Raw genomic sequence first — 17,705 nt, forward strand, 5'->3', positions numbered from 1 at the left:
GAGTTTAAGAAAAAAATGTTTATTGGTTAAATGGAGGGACTGAAAAGTAAGAGAGAAGAAAAATTAGTATAGTGAATAAAGTAGAAAAATGAATAAAGTAGAGAGAATGAAGTAGAAAAGGAAAAGTGAGTTAATTATTACTACCATATAGGGAAATGACTTAACTATAAAGAAACTTTTCAAAATAGAAAAATGACTCAAGTATGGTGGAACGGAGTGAGTATAAAGTTAATATATAACAATGGAACTCACATTCTACTAATTCTTTTCACTATCCTTTTTTATATTTTTCAAAACTCGCTCCAAGTCAAATATGGATAACATTTGTTAGATGGAGGGAGTATTTTTTTTGTGTACTTATTATTTTTATTCTATTTAGTTTGTAGAGTGTAGTAACTATTTGCTTACATAGGGCAGTTATTTGCTTTAACATAAATACATTACACCTATTGGGAAAACTAATATAAAGTTCACTTTCCATTGGCTATCTAAACTTCGATGGTAGCCGGAGTTGTCAAATAGACTAAATCGATAGTTTGAAGCCCAATCCAACTCAATCCGAATGTGGAAATTGATAAATATTCTACATTCATGGAATAAATTCACACAAAAAGGTTTACAAGGTGATGGAGATGAGTCTTCACGAAAGTATTTATACTTTAAGTTTCAAAGATGGGGCCCCCTGCTCATTCCCGGACAGGTGGCTAGTGCGACCTGACCTGGAATATTTAAATATAGAATAAAACTTCATATAAAAAATTTAATGTTATAATGTATAAATATTTAAATCCAATATAATGTAATCTTAATATTGTTTAAATAATTTTAGACATTTCAGTTTCATTTTTAATCATTTATAGTTAGTAGTAGTATGTTGTATAAAACTTAGTACAGACGGGTCAATCTATTGACACCCAGAAGATGTGGTATTATACATGCATCTGTGCTTTTTTATTTTTGTCATTTTTCTTTGTTTTTGCTTTTTTTGTGATAATATTGATAGGTCTATTCATTATTCAATAAAGTAATTTATAAATATATATTACACGGACGACGGATGGATTATTATTCTATGTCGGTATATGCAAATAACAGTCTTTTTTTTCTCCTATAATAATATTGTATAATTAACATAATAAAGTTGGTTTCACATCTAAAACATGGAAATAGGGTCATATTTCAAATTTCTTTTATTTTAACCCCTAAATTTTTTGTTTCATGTTATGTAGTATGAACGTAGAATAGGCTTTCCAAGAAAAAAGTAAAAATAAAACAAAAAATACCGTCCCAATCGTGCGGTTGGAACTTGTTACAAAGTATTGTAGTAGTAATTTAGTTTTATGGAAACGTTGACTCAGACTCATTATAATGTGTTACTATATGCTTTTTACTTTTTATGTTTCTTGCTTTTTTTTTAACTACATTTTGCAATGGCTCGCTTACAATAACTTAATTTTTCGACGATGAGAAATTCGAAGTTATCATTAGAAAATTATTAACCACAATTATTTAGTGGTACATTGAAAGAATGCAAATTCTAACAACAAGGCGTCAAGGCATATGAATATTACAAAGTTGAGTTATTAGAAAAAGAAAATTGAATTCACGCCAAAATAAAAAATTTACAAACTCATGTAGTAGGATTCTTGTTACCAATAAAATAAAATAAGTTAAAAACTAATTTGAATAAAGTTCATGTATTCATAACCAATTAAAGTACTTATATATAGGGTAATAGCATTAAAATCATGAGCTTTGATCACTTTCTAATACTTCCTGTAAACCTATAGCATTCTTTAGGGAATTGTGTAATTTTCCCAACATGACCCGTTCATGTTATTTCCAGCGGCATCTCCTCCGTCCGCTATTAGGAGTCTCATCTTGGCTGCACGAGTTTTAAAAAATATTAAGAAAAGTCCACTTGTATGTATTAGTTTTAAATGAAATGTGAGTGGAATGAGTTAGAGGAGGACGAGACCCTATTACCATTTATGGTAAAAGTGAACCGGGACTCATATTCGCGGACGGACTGAAATGGAAAAACAGGACTCCTATTCACGGGCGGAGTACAATTTTAAAATTTTATAATGTAATCCATGAATTTTGCAGCCAGATAATACTACAAATCTTGTTTATAGATCAAAACTGATTCCAATGAGAAGCTTGCATAGAATATATCATTCTGAAAAACAAGACAAACGATTATATCAGTAGAAGATGCAAATCCAAAATACAAAAAGCACAATAAACATGACCAGATATATAAAAAACACAGCTCCTACAAATTCCAATCATCGAATGAATAGAATAGTACCTAATTATGTGGCCTTACAACATTATACAAAGAAAGGTTGGCAAACAAACTGCAAATGAACAAGTGATTCGGTTCGTGTACATTCAGCCCCTGTAAACAAACAACGACTCAACTCGAACTACCTTTGTATTTTTCTTGTTTCGCCAAATAACCTTTACCATAGAGCATACATAGTGCAGATACAGAACTTTGTTGGGCCATGGTATATCGAGGATATTCCTTCTGTAATCTCCCAAAACATGTCGCTAGAACTCTTTAATTTTTTTAGCACCTAACTTCATATGAACCAGCTTTTGTAATGTAACGAACCCATTCCACAGTGTTGTAGCCACTCTTCTCCCATACCTGCAAAAAAGTGTGCAATAAAATTATAGCAGTCCTAGATGTGAATAGTTCGTGTCATATGGAGACTGGCAACTACCTTCAGGAAACGAACACGCAATCCCGAAGCTGTGAACATTGGAACCTGCCATGTATATGGTTGAATTGTAAGACATGTGAAACTACTAAGAATCTTCATTCTAAATATTATTTCAGCGGAATAGAAACAAACAAAAAAACATATGTAAAACACAAGCAAAGAGGATAAATTTATATCTCAAACTCATATGGTGGTGTCAGTAAAAAACATACCAACTTATTTTGTTGAAGTCCTAAGAGCAAATTCAAGAATATTATGCAATCCAAAAGCGGGCGAGGAAATTACGAATCAAAAGATAGCCAAAAACCACATCCAGCAAAGCTTAAATCTGAACAATATGGCTGTGTGTTATCTTTTAGTTGGTGACAAACACCAATATATCATTTATGTTGTCATGTACTATATGTCAGTAAATTGGCTATCATCCTACTTCTATGTAATACTCCTCCATCCACCAACTATTTCTCACTTTCCATTTATAGTAGGGCCCGCACAACACACCACACTCACCAAACATTTGAAGTGGACCCTTACTCGACTCAGAACCCACCAACCACTATATTCAAACCCATGTCGTCCACAATGTGGAAAACTTTTTGGGAATGGAGGGAGTATATTCCTTATTGTAGCTAAGTTTGACTTTCGTATATCTTTTTGAGTTTTAACATTTATAAATTTAACCTCCAGATATTCCTAGTCAGACTTAAGTCTCGACTACACCTCTTTCAACCTCTTTACCCTTAAAAGAGAAGCTCCAAATACATGCAAAATCCCCTGATCTCCTTGCACAAAAGGGACTCTGCCCACATTAAACCCTACAATCTTTAAAACCTTCGGCCAGAACTCTACAAAGACTTAAAGCTGTTTCAGCAAATCAAATGAAAATTTTGATAACACAAAACCTAGATCTTGACCCAGAATATAAAGCTAACCTTTAAAACCACACCAACTACAAAGATTTGAGCAGTTTTTGCAAATAAACTATACCCTGAAGTTGACGCTAGCAAAAAAAACTTAAAACGATAACAGTTAAAATGACTTGCACAGTCAACTTCATTATACTATTATGCAAAGTTGCAAACTTCTGATATCATTAATATGCATGCATTGCTAAGAATTACGCTACTAGGCAATTGCACCTGAAATTCCATCTGAATTGGTGGCCGCGTCCAAGACTTCTTTTCTGTTATTGTGGATATTAGCTCTACTTCAGCACTCAATGTCGGCTCAGTTTGCCCCGGAAATTTTCTTATCCTGAAAAGAATCCAGAAAGCCCATGATCAAGCTTAATAAATAACATGAAAAAGCATATTACAAAACTTTCTATGCTGTTTCACAATGAATAAAGTTATCATATAACCCCAAACAAACTCAGCAGAACAGCTTTCACTATAAAGAGAGCAAGAGAAGGTAAAATAAAATGTCAAATAAAACATATAAATGTGCTTGAGTAAAGAATGGTGATTCCAAAGAAAAAATTATACCAAGCAAAGGAATGAAAGGAGATAGGAAGACATGACAATCCCTCCCTTTCTGTACCAAGCACCTCTCTAGATTTTCAGGCTTTACATGCATTCAAATAGTGGTGCAACAAAAGTATTACTCTGATTCGACATAAAACATGTACTATTTGATGATTCCCCTTGGGATGGATTTTTATGCAGATAAATATGGCAACAGTTGTCAGTACCCCATTTAATAAAGAATAAGAGCAGGATGTATAGGATCACCCTGATTCTTAAGTTTGGAAAAGAAAGAAGAGTAGAGGTGTTGGACATAAACAATATCTGGCAAAAGTAAGATATATTGCAAGTCAACTATCAATCACATTTCCAATTTCAAATTCATGCTTTAGAAATAATAAACCGATTCGGTAGGAGATTGCAGCTCAGTTTTTATAGACATGAACTTGGTGTTCTGAAAGGAAAGTCTAGCAAAGGAGTTTCCAGACTACTCATGGATTTATAACAGTGTTTATTTACATTATTCTGCCTGGCTCTTTAGTTTTAATTTTAATAATACAGCATTGCATTTCTTTAAAAACCATCATTTAAGTGAGACAGTGAATAGAACAGGAACTGGAAGGTATTCCACTGGAATAAAACTCAAACGTGCTTGCATGATGATACAGACTAGAAAGAACTTACTTCCAGACCAAACAATCAATAGAAGGACTGTACTTTGCCTTCCCAGATGTCACCTGAAAACTTGTTTTTGCTGTTTGTTTTGGAACTGGAATCTTAATAACCACTCCAAGTGCAAACATTTTAGCCCCAAAAACACTCTTCACCTAAAATGAAGAATAGTGTTATGAAAATTTCTGTTGCTATTAAAAGTGATATGAAATCAATGTTTGCATCACCAACCTTTACATTCACTTCCATACGTGTCCGACCCAGTTCCTTGATGGTTGGCAAAACCCGAAATGGAAGATTAACTCCCTCGGTAATACGATACCTGTGGTGCAAAGGAAATTATATGTATAAGAAAACTGGTAAAGTCAAGGAAAGCTCTGCTTATTAAATTCCAGATTAAAATATCTAACCCTGAAAATAAAAATAAAAATGATTGGTTGTAACTGGTAATAAAGTGTTTAAGAGGGAATTAGCCCTACATTTCCCATTTGAATGTGACTCTCAAAGCTAAACAAAATATAGTTAAGGCAACCATAACCAGCATTGAAGAGATTCAGAACACAAAATAAAGAAATGATTCTTCTAGAATAACTTTTAGAGTACACCTGGAATTTTGTCAGTCAAGATTTATCCTACTTAGAGTTAGTATTACCAATAAGAAAAGGAATGAAGTAGATCTAAGCTTACCATAATGATATATTTGATCTATTGAAGATCTTTCATAACACAGATTGTGTACAAATGGTAAGATATAAGAGATGTGCATACAATTATATCAAATGTACCATAATAAAACACATTATTTAATATGAACTCTAGAATCTAGATATCTTTGTAGGAAATTTAAAATTTAAACATCAGCTTACTTCATCAATTCGAATTCACCATCTGGAGGAACAAAACTAACAGTCTTTTCGGAATTGAATCTTGTAAGGTTCACACATTGATGGAATGTGACATCATCAAGCTCAATAGTTTTTCCACTGCAACCCAAAATAGAAAAAACTGGTTACCAAGCAAAACATAATACATTGTACAGGCTAATAATGATAAAACTGGCTAGAGAAGATATGGAAGATGTCTAGTATTTCCCAGGTGAATACTAAGTCAAAAATAGTAATAATCTACACATTTGAGTCCAGCCTCAGTATTTCATATCCCAGAAAGTTCTTTGAAACAAATTTTCAAAGCTCGCTAATAAAATATTTGCAAGACCGGTACTTCAGTATCTTAAGTTAAAACTTAAAAGTAAAATAATGAACGATTACTGACATACTTTCATTAACATGTTAGTCAACAGTTTGCATTTTTCTGCTCCATGCTTAACAGTTGTAATATAGTGGAACTAAATGTGACCTACCTCTTAGCAGGCCGGGATTTGAGCTGTGATTCTTTCTCCAGTCCGATTTTATCATTCAATCCCAACTTCAAATCAGGCATCCCCGAAAGAAAGCATTTCATAAGAATCTTCCCTGTTACATCACAACGTAGAACACTACCTACAAAGGCCATATGGAAAATGGGCATTATTAAAAAAGTTGCATCAAAAAATAAGGACATCCATACTATGCAAATGGTAGCAGGCACCAGGCAAACAAGAATAAAAATGCATTACACAACTATTTCACAATGAACAGATACTTTACCTTTTGAAGACATAAGAAGATTGACACTTTCCACAATATCAAGAAACACCTACGAAAAAAAATTTATTTGGGTCACTTCAATAGCAAGAGGAAAAACTACAACAGTATCAATCTGAATACCCTACCTCATTTTTCTTATATACTAGGCCCTCCCTGCGCCACCCAACAGCACCAGTAACTTGTAAAGTTGCATTTGGAACGGGTTTATCAGCAGTCTGTAAGTTATTCACACATGGGAAAGGTTAGTATCACACACTCATAATAATATCAAACAACATAATCTGTTAGATATCTCTACAATGCTACAACTTCCACAATTCAAATACATCCACAAGATAGTCTTGAATAACCTCTGACCTTGGATGAAAAAGGAGAGCGCACACCCTCCTGAGTTATATAAAGCTTCAAGATTTCAGGAGAAAGGTTTTGAGGATAACCAAAATCCATAATTTCTGCAATCGAAATGCAAAACATCAGAATTTTATCCAGCCATTTAGCCAGTTTGGCTCCACAAAGATGTTATTTACTCTTCATACTGCTTTATTCACTAACGACTAACGAGTACTGGAAGTATGGTGCAGGTTTATCCCACACTTCCAAGAAACAATAGAAGACAAGTATTCTTCGTCTTGTACCCTAACTTTGGCTAATAAAGAGAGTTCAGTGATTTGATTGGCATCAACGTTTTGTGCAAAACGATTGTAAAAAATAAAAAAAAATCACATCAAGATCAAGGCTCCCTGTGAATTTCTAATTTCCCATTGAAAATGAAGAATGGGATATAACCTAAGCCACGCCCACGCCAAAGAGTTCAAGAAAAAAAACAAATAACTGTCACAGATACTCCTTCAGCAAACATATTCATAATTATAACTTCAGTGAAGGAATTGCTTCTCATAACACAAAAGGTCTTCCTGAGAAGAAAGTCAATAAGAAAATATTCAGTAGACATACCATCTAACAGTTCGTATATCAGAACGAAGTTGTTGCGGATGGCATCCTCATCAAAAGATCCTCCAAAATACGATTTAAATAATGTGACTGCCTGAACGTAAGAACATAATCGCGTCAAGTGAACTAGAAAAATATGTGAAAGATATAAGCTCCCTAACAGCTTATTCAAAGCCAAAAATTATTTCTTGAGGCTTCAATGATCATAAGTTCATAATGATTAACAACTATATAATATCTACTGTAAAGGACTAATGAGAGGGAGGAGATGACCAACTCAAAAATATATATTCACTAAATTCTCCAACTACAAGGTATTCCACAAAGCACACAGATCCCCAGAAAGGGATCACAAGCTAGGCTGCACACATAATAAGATAATTTTAACCATAAGATACCTCAACGACGAACTTGAATGCACAAGCGACATTTGCATTGCTGCTTACTACAATCACGATATAGACATTGCTAATTCTCATGTAAAAGAATGAGCATCCTCCAATCTGCCGAACAGGACAGGTGCCAAGTTCCTTTGTTTGCATGATATGGACTCGGAAAGCATCCACCATGTTGCCTCTGATAAGTTTAAGCAGAAACACTGTTATGCATGTTCAGATTACTGTAATAATTTATTTAGATATACATATGTATATACTCTACTTTTTTGTGTAAATGCAATTATATAAAGTATCAGATCAATCAACAAGAACCAAGAAACAAATAAGATAGTAATTCAAGAAATGAAAGCCATGGATTTCCAACTAAACAGCACAAAACTAAGTTCTGTCTAAGATTCACAGCATTAGGCTTGAGCAGGAACCCAGAACCAAAATCTCAATAATGATAAAACAGCATTTAGTCATTTACACAACGGATGAACGGAAGTTGGTGAAGAAGAATTACTTGCTAGTGGTAAATCAATTTCAGAATTGAATTTAGAAAGCAGATTTAGTCCAACCTTTCCTTAACGGCTTAACCCCAGAAGGTCGGTAGATACCAGATATCAAGTCAAGTACATATGATGATATCTCGTGAATTTCTAGTGGTCATGATTAGTTGGATACTTGGATGATGATCTTTCTTAATTTAAATTTTCCATGGGTAGCATCAGGCACCAATTTTCAATCAAAATACCCGATTATCGTAAACATCTGGCACCTGACCCCACTTTAACAGGACAAATGTATAAAAGTATCTTTATGCACGTAAGATAGTTTGGACTGGATACAACATCAGTGCATTATTTACAAGAATCTGCTAGGTCAACAAAAGATTATTGGAAGTATTGGGGTGGACAGAACACAGAATGGATAGTACATGAATAAGGGTTTAGAATGTCATATTTTTCATTGTACTGTTATAAAAAACTTTGGTACTACAAACATCTTTCATTTTGTGGTTGATATTTGTTTACTTCCACTGCATTCTAAAATCAAAACTAGCAGTTAATTCAAATTTAGCATCCTACTAAATGCATTTCTAAAATTTCTATGGTTCAAGCATGTCCAGGACTCTTCTATTGCCTGCATAACTAGCCTTCAGTTGTACAAGTCCATGCTACCTTGATCACTTCCTAAGAATCTTATCTTGTAGGAGTATATACTATTTGTGAGTACCTATTAATGAGCCATTTGTGATTTTTATACTGATGCACCATTTGTGATTTTTATTTCCATAGAAGTTATGATACGGATTGGAGGAGGGGGAGAGAGAAAGATGGTTGGGCCGGCAGAGAGAAAGGAGGAAGCAGGTGGAGAAGATTAAGGGAGAGAGCTGATTCCTATTTTTATGCTTTTCAAATATTTGTTATTCGGTTTCCTTTATTTTAGCACTAGAATTGCCTATATATACAGAGAGTCTCCTAATAGAGAGATCATCTTGGAGAGATCATTATTGGACAAGTTTTTCTCGTAGGCCTCCTTCGTGAGGATTAGGCCTCTGCGGAGGATTTCCCTTTCTTGTTTCGCTATTCAGTTTCTTTCAATAAAGCCGAGCATTTCTGATTCCAGATTCTATATTATATTCTTGTTCATCAGCCTTTACTCCTATCAATTTGGTGCGGTGAACGTGGATGAATTCCAGGACGGATACGCGATTGGACGGATTGGAGAAGGCTGTAGCAGAGTTGAAGTGGCGGTCCCAAAGGAGGACAGATCAATTCAAGGATTTGAGTACTAAGTTAGACGAACTCAGACGGGGAGTTTCGGGCTTCCCTTGCTGCACATCTGAGGACCTTTCCCACACCCAGCAATAATACTGCGGCTATCCTACCCACGGTGACAGCCCCATTGCTGCCCTCTAGTCCACCTACTCCTACACCAGCAACTCCACCGACACCAGCAACTCCAACTACACCAGCAACTCCACCTACACTAGCACCAATGACAGCACCGCTGCTGTCCTCGTGCACTATTATGCCACAGTTTCAACCTTCCGTCTTGCCTCTGATGCAACATTGTGATCCTGCGGCTGCTGCGGACCATGCCAAACTCTTGGTTTCTTCTGGTCCGCCTACAACAACCATGGTGTCAACACCACGGTTGTCCTCCAGCCCCAATATTCAGCTTCAGCCTTTGCGTGGTTTAGTTTTGGCTGCTGCCCACCAGTCTATGCAGTCGATAGTTTTCCTTCCGGACCCCCCATATGCAGCAGTTGAAGCTCCATTCTCCCATCGGGCCATGCTGTTATTCCTTCATATAGTTGGCCATCTTCTATGGTTCAATGCTCTGGCTACTACCCAAAAGTATGAGTTTGAACCTCACCAGACGAAGTACTTAGGGTCCAGATTTAGACCTCAGCCTTGAGGGCAAGGCTGTTTTGAGGGTGAGGCAGTTGATACGGATTGGAGGAGGGGGAGAGAGAAAGATGGTTGGGCCGGCAGAGAGAAAGGAGGAAGCAGGTGGAGAAGATTAAGGGAGAGAGCTGATTCCTATTTTTATGCTTTTCAAATATTTGTTATTCGGTTTCCTTTATTTTAGCACTAGAATTGCCTATATATAGAGAGAGTCTCCTAATAGAGAGATCATCTTGGAGAGATCATTATTGGACGAGTTTTTCTCGTAGGCCTCCTTCGTGAGGATTAGGCCTCTGCGGAGGATTTCCCTTTCTTGTTTCGCTATTCAGTTTCTTTCAATAAAGCCGAGCATTTCTGATTCCAGATTCTATATTATATTCTTGTTCATCAGCCTTTACTCCTATCAAGTTACTTCATTCATTTTATAGACTATAAAATCCAAACAAATGTCAAAAGTTGAATAGCCTCAGTCTTCTTGACCACTACAAGCACACAAAAGATGAGCTTTTAACTTCATTGACATTTGACAGAAAAAACTCCTTAACTATTTGTTGGAATCGGCATGATAAATCTATCAAGATGCAAAACTATCTTAGCAGAACGGATCCATAGGTTATTTGATACTAATAGCTCTTTTGACAGAATTGAGGGCGGAGTCAGCAGATTCAGATGCTGATGGCTGCCTAAAGTGCAAAAAAATGTTGCCTTTTCTGCACTGTAAAGAGTTCAAAAAAGCAACCAAGTTTTTATAATTCACCACAGATAGAATGGGTATACACTATTAGTTTTATAATTCACCAGAGATTTCATGTAAACAAAGGGCTATCATCTTATTTCTTTTGCATCTCCATTAATCTAAGAGCTGAAAAAGACCCTCAAAGCTCCAAGTCAGTTACCACTTCAGATTCAAATCCCATTTCTTCAACACAAAACGTTAACTACACAATATGACACAAGTTATCCAGGTTACTGATTTCACCCATATCCTTCCACATCTCCCTCACACCTTCAACTATACTTAGCGGTAGCAAAAGAAATGCAACAAAGCCGGAAATTCAACCATATAATACATAAATCTCATTTACAAACAGCATTTCTAGTGAATTCTCGAGAGAATGTCGTAAGCAATAACAGCAATCTGAAGCATAAATATATAGAAAGAGAAAATTGGAGGGGAGGACTGACCCGACGTCGTCACGGTAGAGGCGATTGATGAGAACATCGCCGCGAAGATTGAGGAAGTAAATCGCGGAAGCCGCCAGCGGCATGGCTGAGATCTCGCCGGAGCTCCGATCAAGTGAGATGAGAAACGAGATCTGCTCCCTTGAAGAAATTTTGCTGGCGATGGAAATGTATTCAACTGAATTCTACAGTCAGCGAATAGCTCTTTCGAAAATTACTGCGCCACTTTTGTTTATTAACGTTTTTATATTTTGGATTTAACTATCTTACGTCTAAATGAAGTGATATACCAAATTCAATTCATCACACGTCGATTTCACATAAAATGTTACTAACATAAAGTATTTTTAATTAAAATTAAAATAAATCTTAAACATATAATATAAGCAAAGCTAAGATCTCAAAAATTCAACGTTCTATTCATTAATCAAGATTAGATATTAGTATTTACCAACTTCAAAGGCATAGATTAGTCATATCTTAAAAACTTATCGAATTTAAACTATACTAAACACATAAGGCACAATGATAGTAATGTCTCCTACTTTATTCTTTGGACATTTCATTTTTTATATCTATTCTATAGTTTTATACCTAAGTTATCAAATACGAAGTATTATTTTCTTAAATCTTGTGCTTAAAAATGTCAAACTTGTAATGAAATGAAGTACTATAAATGAAGTGCATGGAGCCAGTGAGGAGCGAGAGCTGGGAGTGAATAAAGAGGTTGCCCAAAAGCTTCGAAATTTATAGGATAAATGATCGATTTTATCCCATCATTTGGGACGTTAACCCAAAAATATCACATTGTTTAAGTAATTACTAGTACTACTTTTTAATACTCATTATTTTTATGACGGTCGAAGAATCGACATTACAGCTGAAATTTCATATTCAATTGAGTGATCGATGTGCAATTTTGGATAATCAATGTATAATTTGGACTATTAATATGTAATTTCAACTACCACGTTAATAAATAAAAGTAGTTTGCTATATATGAACGCCATTAGCAACAGAAACCCAATAACAGTGACAGATTCATTAGCAACAGAAAAGCCAATAACAGTGACAGATTCATGTTTTTGTATTACATATCAATGCGTAAACACTGCTTTTTTAATAAATTAAATCCACATTCCTGGTTACACTGTCTAGGTAAGGAACAGCTATCAGTCAGAATCTGATGATGCTTTAGATATAGGATTGAGTTTTGTTACCATATCAGACAGCGTCTCTCCTATGTCTTCTACATCATCTCTTCCGAAACCCCAACTTCCCAGTATCTCTGACCCCAGCGCCCCTCGTGCAATCCCCAACTTCCAAAGATTTTGCAGTCGATTCTCCAAAAATGGCAAAATGGCAATGCTTGATCGTAGTCTTGCTGCCATTGGGATTGAGTGGACTTCAAGCGACCCTCTTGATGATGATGAATCTGAAACTTGCGTATTGAACAGCTCCCCACGTTCACCAACAAGTTTCCCGAATATTGAAGGATAAGGCAATGGTATGGGGAGAGGGCATTGAGCTACTGAGAGACGAGAGAACCTTGGCCTTCTTACTGCATTTGTATATGCAGCCTGCACTGCTTCTGTTACCTCACAAACTGAAGCCCTTTCCGATCCTGAGATTAATTTACACAAATCAATAATTCAAATAGCTTCTGTATGGATAAAGACTATACCATGAAGATCTGAAAGACTACCACTGTTATTAGGCATGCACAAGGGTCGAAAACCGCCGGTTCAGGGTCATGAACCGGCGGTTCAAGGGTCGGGGAATGTATGAACCTGAACCGGCCCGCCTAGCTCCCGGCGGTTCCGGTTCCGGTTCCGGTTCAAAAAACCGGCGGGTTACGGGGCGGTTCAAAACCGCCGGTTTTCGGCTTGAACCGCCGGTTCCGGGCCGGTTCGACGGTTCAACGAATTTTTTTTTTTTTTTTTGCATTTTTCAACTTTTCAATTTTAATCAACTTACATTACACTTTTCAAGTTTGTTTTTTGTATGAAATGTGAGTAAATAAAATTGAAAAAAATACGGATAAAGTTGCAATTTTATTGAAATTGCATGTTTACAAATTACACGTTACAAGTTACAACAATTACAAATTGAAAACATATGGCGGTCTTGAAGTCTTAAACAAAATTTAAATACAAATGAGACTACTAGTGAAGAACTAATTACAAATGACAAGAAACGATGTTGAAGTTCTTAAACGTATAAGTGTATTATATATATACTCTTAACCGGCGAAGAAGATCTTTCTACATAACTAAATTAAGGACACCTTTAGCAATTCAACTTTAAATGTTGAGTTCCGTCTAACAATCAACAAATATAGTAGAATTGTCAAAAGTTTCCATCATTTAGCCGTATAGAGAAATATACTTCATCGACTAGAGTATATACAAATACAATTATGTAATTGTTTTTGCATATACAAAAACATATGGCGGTTCAACCCTAAACCGGCGGGTTGTCCACGGTTTCCGTCAGAAAACCGGCGGTTTCTGACCGAAAACCGGCGGTTTCTGACCGGTTTTGCAGGCTTACACACTGACCCTACGGCCTAGCCTCTGAAAAGTTGCCGGAACCGTCAGAAACCGGCTCCTGAACCGGCGGTTTACCCCGACAAACCGGCGGTTTACCCCTCAAACCGGCGGTTTACCCCGCGAACCGCCGGTTCCAACGGCTATACTAAACCCCTACGCGAACCCTACGAACCCCTAACCTACGAAACACTATTTAACCCTTTGAACCGGCGGTTCGAACCGCCGAACCGCCGGTTTTGAACCGCCGGTTCAGGTTCAATATATTGCCGAACCTGAACCGGCCCTTCCGACCCTTCAACCCTTCTGCCGGTTCAACCCGCCGGTTCCGAGCCCGGTTCCGGTTCATGAACCGGCGGGCCCGAACCGGCGGTTAACCGCCGGGCCGGGTCGGTTTGTGCATGCCTAACTGTTATAGGTGTTTCCCATTGATGATAATAAAATCAAATAGCTTCTGAATTTACCAATATTGTCCCCATTTAAATGCTAGAGGTGTGTACTGTGTACTCAGATATGTAAATATTATTTTCATTGACAACAAACCATCTTTAGAAGAATCAAACATCTCCATCTAATATACACACACAAAAGGATGCATCTGTCTCATTTTGGAGATATAACTGTATGCATAAAGTTGAATCTTTGCATGAGTTTTGGATGATCTTTGCAGATTAATGCAAACTCGAGATCATATGATAGGATTCTTTGTGCATTAAGAGCATTTTTTAGTGCATGGTGTTCACTGTTCACCACCAAAAGCTGCATAAAATGCTTGGCAATGATTTAAAAGAAGATTAACAAATGAAGGAAGCTCTCAACATTACCTGATGCAAAGGCTCCATGAATGATCATAGACTCCAAAGCTTGCATGTCTTCGACATCTTCAGCTGTTTCTGGAGTCAGCGGCTGCAATGTCTCCAACAAAGGTTGCTGGAACCCAGTACCTAGTATACATGATTTGATATTTCATATACAACAGCAAATTAATGTCAACACAAGGGTGAGGTAGAAACCAGAATATAGTACTTGTCAAAGCAGGAGCTGGCATAGAAGCATCCAAAACGGCAACCATATTCTGACGACCCTGTCCGGCTAAAATCTGTATAAGGTCATTCATAGTTACTGCACCAGATGTCGAGACGTATTGTGCACTGGGCGCATGTGGCTCCATTCTGAAAGGGAGACTGATAGAATGAAGTGCAGATGCATAAACAGCACTCGTGTGGTAAGGCTTTCGATCTTCCAAATAAAGGTACTTGGACATTTTACCTTTGTAATTGGAAAAAAAAAAGCATATGCAGTTAGAAAATGCAACAATAGATATTGAAGATTTGCGCAAGTTACAGTCAAATGGACGAGATTACGTTTAGATAAATAACACTCCCCCTTCCCATAATACCATTTGAAACTGCTCATTCATTTTGGACACATTGGGTGGTATCTCACTGCATGTGCAATGTTAAAAAGAGATATGGGCCCACAAATTTTATCCAAAAGGGAAATGAGACATTCCAAATGGGACAAAGGGAGTAAAAAAGACCCCTTAAAAAAGAAATTAGAAAAGATCCATTTTAATGGTTTACTTGATACTATATCTCATTTATCTTCAATCTACAGATACTACAATTATTCGATAAAGACAATCACCAAACCAATAAAGGCAAGCCTCTCAAGATGATTGCATGCTTACTTGTACTCAGGGATGGCAAACCAACGGGTACAATCAATTTACAGAGAGCTGATTGCTTTGCAAATGAAACTGCATTATGAAGTCTGCGGGCTATTGTCAGCTTGCGGTGGCTGGGATCCAGACACGAGTCAGGACTGCGAACAGAGTACAGTAGAACTGGAATGTTTGGGTAATCATCTGCTATAATTTCTAAAACCTCCCCTGCTACACCAGAGAATCCTCCAGAGTCATCAACAATAAATTGAATTCCCTGTGAAAAATAAGGTGACACAGAAATTCCAATAGCCATAGAGAGCAGGCATTGCATCAGAATAAATTACACTGACTGTACTATGAGCCTCTACTACCTCCCGTTGATTATCTAAAACCACGCAATGAATACCTTAAAGGTTAAAGTAGCTAACTATTGGTAACCCTTCTATCAAAAATTATTCCAGTTGAATGTAAGAGATACATGTATATGTTTCAACCTTTTGGCGAACTCGCAAAAATCTTGAATATTAGTGAAGAAAAACCAAAAGGGTGAAATTGTAGCTACCAGACATTCCTAGAGAAAGGAAAAGGTACTAGAGATATAGTGCAGCAGAACTACCTGAGGATGGTCACACTCTTCAAGAAAAAAACGAAGCCTGTCATTGACTTGTTCAGCATGCAGACCGCCAGAAAATGACTCTCTCCCGATCCCATAATTGTTAAAATCTTTACTGTCTGTCCATAATCCACATAATTCATACAGACTTTGTGGGTGATAATGAACTTTTGAGAAGTCCGACCAATACTGAACTTCATTCTCTAGACTCTCAACAATGTCCTTATCCTGAACTTCAGCATGAGCCTCATTTTGTGCATTGTCATAAGCTCCAGACCTATCCACATTTGTGTTCTCTTCCCAGTCCAAGCTTTGCAAGAACAAATTCTTCTGTAAGGGTTGAGATGTTTGAGTTGTTACAGAACCTGTCCTAAACAAATTGTATGGAGCTATTTAATATACATGCATATAGACTAAAACAATAGATAATGTATAAAGTTAACATGTATAATTACACTACAAAACTATTAAATAGGGTTTGGAAGCCAGAGCATGAGATGAATCTTGTATCTTAATTCAAAGAAAATTATGATGGAACTTCAAAGGAAAACAAAGTCTCACCATGTTAAACTACCCACTTGTGCTTCTTGAATCTCTTTGTACAAGGTTCCACGTGAGCTCAATGATCCTAGGGATCCTGTTGAGTCAAAAGGGATGCATCAGTATCAATCCTAGAAGATGAACAAATCCATTTTCTACAGATTCGGGTAATTTAAGAAAAAAAAATCGCCCAATGACAGTCAGAAGTGCGAAATGGACAGCGAAACAACGAACTTTGAGTAATAATTTGGAATGATATCAATACCTTGAAGGCCCATGGAAACCAGCCGAGGGGTGTAAGTGAGAATGCCCTAGACAAGAAAGACACAAACAGTTTCACAAACAGGAACAAGGCCTAACAAAATCGCACTTGTTTCAGATGAAACAACGAAAATGAAACCGTGAAAAAAAAAATCAACCTGCTGAGTTTCACCAGGACGGTAAAGAACATCCATGTTAAGACCATGGCTTTTGAATATCTGATCATTCTCAATGCTGTCGGTCAGTCCAAGCAACTCATCCTTTCACAATGAAGTAAATTATCATTTTTCCATTGAAAGTGCAATTACATAAGGGCTAAGGCTTAATTACTAATAATTCTAACAACTATGTCAATGAAACTGTATACTCTACTATCTTCCGAGTTCGTATAATTGAACATGTGATGCTATTTGAAACCCTTTTTTTTAAAAAAAAATGGTACCTGGAAATTCCAGAAGTGAGAGCCCACAAAATTTGCATAGTAACCAGCTTGGATAGTAACGATTTCCCTCATAATGTTGAAATTTGGTTAAAGATAAAATTTTGATGCAAGCGTTTATCCCCTGTAATTGTAAGCATGAAAAAATGAGGGAATTTTGCAGTAGGAGAGAAAGCAAGAGAAATGGGGGAGGG

At 36.6% G+C, this 17,705-nt stretch overlaps 2 protein-coding genes across 2 annotated transcripts; both read right to left on the minus strand.

Moving 5' to 3' along the window:
• Nucleotides 1-2,231: 2,231 nt before the first annotated feature.
• Nucleotides 2,232-11,664, minus strand: LOC121756936 (AP-2 complex subunit mu). The gene is made up of 13 exons (XM_042152378.1): nucleotides 11,447-11,664; nucleotides 7,866-8,043; nucleotides 7,471-7,561; nucleotides 6,874-6,968; nucleotides 6,642-6,731; nucleotides 6,517-6,565; nucleotides 6,231-6,369; nucleotides 5,737-5,853; nucleotides 5,102-5,192; nucleotides 4,883-5,025; nucleotides 3,875-3,989; nucleotides 2,736-2,780; nucleotides 2,232-2,659 (listed from the first exon to the last, which is right to left on the minus strand). The coding sequence occupies exons 1-13, from the start codon at nucleotides 11,527-11,529 to the stop codon at nucleotides 2,579-2,581; spliced, it is 1,317 nt and encodes a 438-aa protein (XP_042008312.1). The 5' UTR covers nucleotides 11,530-11,664; the 3' UTR covers nucleotides 2,232-2,578.
• Nucleotides 11,665-12,452: 788 nt separating this feature from the next.
• LOC121759246 (protein misato homolog 1-like) lies at nucleotides 12,453-17,693 on the minus strand. Its single transcript, XM_042154766.1, has 9 exons — nucleotides 17,515-17,693; nucleotides 17,231-17,332; nucleotides 17,077-17,122; nucleotides 16,833-16,908; nucleotides 16,275-16,641; nucleotides 15,683-15,932; nucleotides 15,019-15,261; nucleotides 14,817-14,936; nucleotides 12,453-13,067 (listed from the first exon to the last, which is right to left on the minus strand). The coding sequence occupies exons 1-9, from the start codon at nucleotides 17,584-17,586 to the stop codon at nucleotides 12,616-12,618; spliced, it is 1,728 nt and encodes a 575-aa protein (XP_042010700.1). The 5' UTR covers nucleotides 17,587-17,693; the 3' UTR covers nucleotides 12,453-12,615.
• Nucleotides 17,694-17,705: the final 12 nt, after the last annotated feature.

Source organism: Salvia splendens, chromosome 12 (genome assembly GCF_004379255.2).
Source record: "Salvia splendens isolate huo1 chromosome 12, SspV2, whole genome shotgun sequence".
In the NCBI taxonomy this organism is placed as follows: Eukaryota; Viridiplantae; Streptophyta; class Magnoliopsida; order Lamiales; family Lamiaceae; genus Salvia; species Salvia splendens.

Coding starts and splice junctions, on each gene's coding strand:
- LOC121759246 (XM_042154766.1), bottom strand. CDS start 17,586: ATGAGGGAAATCGTTACTATCCAAGCTGGTTACTATGCAAATTTTGTG. Junction 17,123..17,230: donor GTCCTGGTGAAACTCAGCAG/GTTGATTTTTTT, acceptor TTTCTTGTCTAG/GGCATTCTCACTTACACCCC. Junction 15,933..16,274: donor AAGAGTGTGACCATCCTCAG/GTAGTTCTGCTG, acceptor TATTTTTCACAG/GGAATTCAATTTATTGTTGA.
- LOC121756936 (XM_042152378.1), bottom strand. CDS start 11,529: ATGCCGCTGGCGGCTTCCGCGATTTACTTCCTCAATCTTCGCGGCGAT. Junction 6,566..6,641: donor TAGTATATAAGAAAAATGAG/GTAGGGTATTCA, acceptor TTTTTTTCGTAG/GTGTTTCTTGATATTGTGGA. Junction 6,370..6,516: donor TCTTCTTATGTCTTCAAAAG/GTAAAGTATCTG, acceptor TGGCCTTTGTAG/GTAGTGTTCTACGTTGTGAT.